This window comes from Fukomys damarensis, unplaced genomic scaffold (assembly GCF_012274545.1).
Source record: "Fukomys damarensis isolate Sample0158 unplaced genomic scaffold, DMR_v1.0_HiC HiC_scaffold_14, whole genome shotgun sequence".
NCBI classification, from domain to species: domain Eukaryota; kingdom Metazoa; phylum Chordata; class Mammalia; order Rodentia; family Bathyergidae; genus Fukomys; species Fukomys damarensis.
In genome coordinates, this window is record NW_022900926.1 from 68321679 (window position 1) to 68328951 (window position 7273).

The 7273-nt window shown below is 42.0% G+C and overlaps 1 protein-coding gene across 1 annotated transcript in view; it reads right to left on the reverse strand.

Moving 5' to 3' along the window:
• Positions 1–63: 63 nt before the first annotated feature.
• Positions 64–7273, reverse strand: part of Lrrc1 (leucine rich repeat containing 1) — a 105442-nt gene continuing 98232 nt past the window's right edge. The window contains exons 13-15 of the mRNA XM_033763180.1: positions 4619–4791; positions 3565–3701; positions 64–2055 (exon numbers count right to left, since the gene is read on the reverse strand). Coding sequence (XP_033619071.1) covers positions 1897–2055; positions 3565–3701; positions 4619–4791 — 469 coding nt within the window. The 3' untranslated portion in view covers positions 64–1896. The remainder of the gene's footprint in view (positions 2056–3564; positions 3702–4618; positions 4792–7273) is intronic.

The following is a 7273-nucleotide window of genomic DNA, read 5'->3' on the forward strand; positions in this document are numbered from 1 at the left end:
AAAAAAAAAAAAAAAAAAAGCAAAAATCTCTGTACAATTTGTTCTTTAGTGTCAAGACAACTCTTCTTAAGTAGGACCTATTTGCTTATCTTTAATCAGCCTATGAGCCACAGTCTTGAAAAGGAGACAATCCTAACTCATCTCCATGGATCAGAAAGCAAAGCACGAAGCTGACCAGCCAAAGAACTTAAGTGTTAGGTACTTCTGCACAGTAAAGAAGTTTTAAATACACAAATACATGCATACACAACACCTAAAATGGTAAGTGAATCCAGAGAAGATGGACACGAGGAACAGCAGGTGTTGTATGCGGATGGCTGAAAACCAGTCACGAAGGAGCCCAGCAGGCCAGACGGCCACGATCCAGAATGAGCGCAGGGCCAACAGCAGCGCTGCTCGCTCCTGGGTAAAGAACGGGCCCACTGTCGGGCACCAGGGCCTGCTTGGAACTGAGGGGCCCTGACACTTGATGAAAGCGAGTGTGTAGACAGAGAACTAGGCTATCTGCTATCATCTGAACGCACAAAGGAATATTATTAAAAAGCTGTATGGCCAATGTCCACGCTGTTTATTTCAAGGAGAAAAAACCTCGCCGTTTAAAAACAAAACAAAAACACAACACATGATTCTCCCAGAAACCACAGTGACTGGCATTTTTCATTTCTCTTTTATCACAGCATACAAAAATCAACAGAAACACACTAAAACATACCCTCATAACCCTTAAATTAGCAGATTTAAAATTAACTCTTGAAGCGGTATTTTGTTATATTTTGATTCAAACTCTATTTACAAATTAAATTGCACTTATAAAGATAGCAACATTTCTATGACTGTAGTATAAGTTATTTTACTATATTGTGGTCTTATATCTGTATATAAAACTTTTAAAGCTGTCCAGTAAGAATCACTTTGTTTTGCAGTACTGAATTTATCCACCAAATTTCAGAACCAGTTTTCTCTTTTTGTGCTTTTCTGCTCTATTTTATTGTACAAATGGCACATGCCTTTGGAGTGGACACAGTTTGACACTGCACTCATTAAAAAAAAAAAAAACTTATTCATGAAAAGCTAAAATGTATTATTAGCATTCTAATCCTTTGGTTCATCATTCAAAAAAAAAATCAACCAATATAATTTACACATCATTGGTAATTCATCTTTTTGGTTAAAAACAAATCCACCAAGTAGATTGCTGATTAAAATCCAACACTGCTTAAAAAGTACCACGTTCCCATTCTCATCTCACTGCTCAAAGATGCCACTGTTCACAACTGGTCGGACAGGACACAAGACACAGTAAGGCACAAGTGGATGGTACAAACAGAAACAAGTACTTTAGGACTGCTTCATTTTCCTGCACAAATCCTAAAATATGTACCGTCTTCAAGGTAAAATAACAAAAAGAAATACATAATTTTGTTATGAAATACCTATACAAAACTTTAAAAATTTACACCATCTGAGCTGCCAAAAGAGATTTTAAAAGTATCAATTATTCCCTGTACACAAAACTACCTCTCTTTGTAAGTTCAAGAGAACTTGGGTTCAAAATGTTCCAGCCCTGTATGGAAGGAAAGAGGATAAACATTCTCCTTCCTGCTCTCTCTTACCCCAACATAAGACAAAAACGAAGGTCAGATGTTTACAGTAGTGCATTCTACTTATTAACAACAATTGAAATTTAAAAAAAAAAAACAACCCAGGAGACCTCTGAAGCGGTGACTGGATGAGGGACAAGTAAGGCACTTGCTGGGACAGAGAGCAGCGTCCCAACCCGGATGGCAGATGACGCAGGTGCTGGTGAGGACAGAGGATGCTGCGGCTCCTGGGAGGCAGGCAGGCATGTCAGGACAGCAGGGGAAGACACAGGAGGTAAGACTCGGCAGTGACGCTCTACACAGAAGTGGTCACTCGGTCAACGGCGTGATTGACCTCGTTTTTGTTTGAATCCAGTCCTTTAGCAGCATTCATATCATTCCGTAAATTCTCCACTGTCTTTTTCATGTGCTTCAGCTCCCCTGGGTGCGGAGTGGCTCGCCTTAGAAGCGTTCTCTAAAAATAAACAGTACAATGAGTGTTTTCCTTTCATTCCATTATTTTTTTCAAATTATGCAACTTTAAGGAGTTAGCATTCCAAACAAATCTTACAGTCTTAGCAAGCACAAGTTAATGTGGGTGGAAAAGCTTCCTTCAGAGCTGTGTGCATTTTCCCACTGCTCATGGGTAGTAATGGCAGGTAAAAGTGCTCCATGGAACTTGTCTAGTCAGAGCGGAAGCAAAAGGACACCGCTGAAACTATGAGATCAGTGTAAAATAAAGTTTCTAGAAACAAAATAATCGAAAAGTTATGACATAATTATGGGGTGTAGAAGAAGAAGACAAGTGCATAAATAATAAAAAGTCCTAAATAAAGTCACTATAATGTTCTGTACCCAAAGCAGTCTTAGTTTCCTTTAATCCTTCAGGCACAGGAAGTGAAAAGAAAGGGAAGGTTTGAGAGAGCGATTTCATTTCTTATTTTGGTGCTGTGTGTACTATTTATATGACCCACTCAAGAAAGTTCATATTCTTTTAATGAACTACAGTGCTGGAGGGTAAGAGACAAGGTGTGGATGATATTTAAAATTTGGTATCATTTAGCGTGTTGCATGCTATTTAGCAAGTCACAACACAGAATGTGTATCTCCAAAGTGACCTATTCTGGAACTTCAAGAGGAAGCATCCTGGGCAGACAGATCCTGGATGAGCATCACCAAGGCCAGGAGTGACTGGGGAGGTAACTGCTCTCTGACAGGTGTCACAGTGGGCACTAAGGAGACGTTAAGGTTGAAGTCATTTTGTCATATCTAATGCCCACCGCTCACTCTACTACTGTAAATGCTGCAAGTACCATCTGGTGACAGATGCAATAACAAAGACTGTCTGCAGTGACTGAAAAACTGACCTCTGTCTGGGTGTGGCCAGTACTCCCTGTAAGCACTGCTTACGAAAAATCCGATTAGTGCAAAGAATTTCAAAAGTCTGAGTCAACTGGAAGGAAGATGTCAAGAGCTGTCACTGACTCCCAGAGAGACTGGCTGCCTGAGACATTTTTAAACATGATTGAAAGAAGGGTGAGGAGCTACCAGTATTTCCAACTGACTCCCAATTTCTGGATGAAAACCTCTTAAGGTTTCCAACTAAGAGCACAGGCATTCGACGTGAAGGTTAAGGCAGCCTGGTTATGTGGAGAAGGGAGAAGCCACCTACATGGTTGCATCATGACATGGGAACGGTGTCCACACGGCACAGCCAGAAGTGGGTTGAGAACAGGAAGGGATTTCATTTGCAGAAGAAGAAAAGCCCTCCGTAGGCAAACTTCACAAAGGAGAAGAGCTCCATAAACTAGGCAAATAATAACAAAAGTAACTAAAGTTCCATTTGCTTCTTTCACATTTTGTGACTCAGTACCCCGAAGTACCTAGCTTTGTTTTCTTACAAAACTTCTAATGCTTGAGGCAAAAGAGGAATGCTACGAGATAACAACAACAACAACCACAAAAAGAATCTCTATTTCCATACCGTTTCGTTCTCCTCTTCATCTTTCTCATCATCCAAAAATCGGATGGCACTAACTCTGTGTAACGCATGCTCACTCCAGGAGTCATCGGAGACATCATTTACCAGGCTCTCTAGGGCACCACAACGCGGCAGGTTCTCTGCAGGGACACAGATGACATCAGCAGGGGCAGTGGCTCAAGGATTACTGCAACTCCACAGCCTATCAGGCACACGCGTGTGGACAGCCAGAGGCAAAACACCAGAAATGAACAGGACAAACTATCACCTCAACCTCTGAGTCTTTGTTTCATTAACAACCACCACCAACACAACAAACAGCAAAAATAACAAAGAGCCTGGGCAGGGTTCCCCTTCTTTTTAATGGCAGCTAATTCTATTTGAAATCATACAAAATACCTACTAAATCGATATATTTCTTATTTCATTACAGAACGTCAATAATTTGAAGAGTCCTTCTTTATAATTCTCTTTTACACAATAACTTCACAATTTTTCCTACAGGGATGTGACCACACACGGTGGATGCTGGAATTTTCCCTTGTGACATTCTACCACATTTTTTTCTCTTATGGATTTAAAATGCCCACCCAGTGGCTGGGACTGGCAAGGTGGCTTCAAACTCTCCTGCTTGGAGCCCTCACTCCCCAAGGGCACTTCAGTTCCATCGGACCCAGCTCTCAGCAAAAGGTTTATAATAGCATCTTGATATCAGCGTGGCTATTTTCTTAAAACAACATAACTTACAGAATATGCAGTGACTCAAAATAACTCACTGGCTTGAAGGCAGTACTGTCAATGCCCTGAACTCTCAGTTCAGATTTTAAGAGACCGCTACTCTTTTTAGGAGTATTAACTACCATTCAAAACCAAAAGGCTGCTCCCAAAATTTTAAAGAGGTGTGAGTGTCCTCTTTCTGAATGGGCGCAGAAGGAACTTCCCTTGGCTGGGTCTGGAGCAGACGCCTGAATGCTAGCACACAGGAGCAGGGGCCACACAGCTGGAGGTGAGCTTCCACTCACTCTCCTGGCCATGGGAACACTAGCCTGGAATTCACCTTGACAGACAGGTTCCGAAGGCAGTTGAGGAAGTAAGACACAAGTTAAGATCTTCTCTCCTGTGGTGCAGTCTGTATCCGTCTGAAAGGTGAGCAGAGGCTGGGACTGGTTGTCAGACAACCACAGAGCCTTCAGCTTCAAGGCGGTCAGTGACAAGGGCAGATGCAACAACCTGATGTGAAACCAAAAGAGATGTCACAACCTCAGACTTTCTCAGCGAACCACTTCTAATTCCAAAGAGCGTCCTGACACTGGGTTCAAAGTGCGGAGAAACTGTTCTGTTTGCCACCCAACATGAGATTTACTCTTCGCAAGTCCAGTGTTCAGCAGGCACGGTGCTTCCCTGTATCACTGTCATCACTCTCGCTAGGTCTTCCGGGCCATGGACAGAAAACATCAAAGTGACATCACAAGGCCTCTGCCAGGTGAAAAGTAGCACACGCGGAAGGACCCAGAAGCAGCTGACTCCATAACTCATGGACAGAGCAGAGAAGGCTGCGGGGTACCTACCTCTAGGGGCACCGGGCAAGTCGGGATTTGAGGAAGGGGATGCACCCAGGATGCGAAGACAGTTTAGTGGATGAAATGCAGACTAAGAACCACTTCCACTGACTCTACTGGCTTTCTCCAACAAGATTATTTCAGGCCTTTTCATTCTAAAGCTTATCTACCAGTTTCTAGATGTTCCTGCTTCTCAGACTCCTTGGTGATAATTAACATCTATGTCAGATTCTTTCTGTTTCAAATGAAGTAGTACGCAGGAGAGCACTGGCAAAGTTATAAATTGACACCTAAAGATTAGTTTTATATTTATGCTTCCACAAATATTTGTCAGCCTGGCTGCAACTTGTGAAATCTATTAGGTAAAGACCACTGCAGAAATCATATGTACTTATTACTTGCAAAACTTTGCTATAACCCAGTGGTTCTCAGCCGGAGAATATTTTGCCCCTGTGCAACATTTGGGACAAATGGACTTTCAGTCGTCACACTGGCTGGGGGAGGAGTGTACTGATACCAAGCAGGTAAAGGCCAGGAACACTGTTCAGGTCCTACAATGGACATGCAGCACAGGCTGCAGAGATGCCCTAGATGTGGGCAGTACCATGGGTGAGAACACTGTCCTGGTTAAAACCAATGTTCCACACAAATTAGCTTCGCTTCATAAAAACCAAAAGCTATATGAATACCAAGAGTTTAAGGTTTAAGGAACTGAAGGTTACATTTCACAAAGTATTTTCACTGGAAGGATGCCCCCTAGTCATTAAATTACAGATCAATCATAGAAGCAATTTCATACGAGAGACATATACCTATCTCCATTAGTACATGAGAAGTCTACCTGATACCTTACCAACAGACGAACGCTGTGTTGTCAGAAATTTTGAGCTCACAGAACTTGTGGGGAAAACACTAGATCTCTACGTGAGAGGGCATGAAAAGAAGCTGCGTTTTAGTATCATAAAACTCAATCAAATAAAATGTAAGCATAAATTGGTTATGACTACAATAAATGAAGTTAGAAAATCAGAGTGCAAAGAGAGTTCCAACAAAGGTGTTAAGCATGTCACAATAACAACGGTCTGCAAAGGTCTCCGATGTGTTAGGTGAAGAGATAAGAAGACGGTCCTTCCCTCGATCACTGGTACAGTAGAGGCTGGGCCATGCCTCATGTGTTCCGGGTGCTGTATTAAGCACCTGTTAATGAATCTGCACAGGAGCCAGCGCAACCACAGGCCTCTGACAAGACTGCGTATTGTATACGCAGTATTTCACCAGCCAGGGCCACTCAGAGGTACCTGTGCATTTCATGGAAAACAAATCTCTGTGCTTACACAAAAACTATTCTGCTACCCAAAGGTTATTACACATACACCCAAATACAAGGAAGTTAAAGATCTGTATTTGCCAGTCACTGTGACAGGTTTTTTTTGTTTTTTTTTTAAGAATACCCATTAGATACTGTGAAATCCTACAGTATATCAAGTTCTTTTATTTAATGGAAGAAAAGGATAGTTTCTTTTGAAAACTTTTTCCCTATTTCTTTTAGAGTAGGAGTTAAGTTCTTATGCTCAAGAGTATTTGAACGTTCAAGTCTTGGGCAAGAAACTTACAGTCAGCACCTCCACCTTTCCACTGAGACAGCGCCAGTAAGAAGCCAAGACTTGAAAACCAGCACAAAATACAGACACTCCAATGTGTACCCTCAGCCTCAGACTGTTAACTGGCTCCCCAGCCCAGGTGTAAGTAGAAAGCTAAGGACAGCATCACTGACAGCTTGTCAGGATGACAACCCAGAGGATAAAAGCTAAAACAAATTACTAGATGCTATACAAACAGATCTTTATAATTATACTTCAACTCAGATTAATGAGTTATCGAAAACACCAGTTTTCTTACAAATAAGGTGCTGCTTCAACATGGACAATGCTGGCCAAGTTCACACACACAAGCCTGTCCCCAGACAGCAGTGTACTAGTGCTCCCACAAAGGAAAAAGAAGCCCTGGGTTTCCAGTCTGCACACAGACTCTGAAGGCTATGCTGAACCTCTAATGACTCATTTGGCTTGGGGGAAGAGAAACACACATTTTTCTATTTCTTCTAGGCGAACCATCCCAGCTACAAATCAGAAAATAGGTATATATATATATAT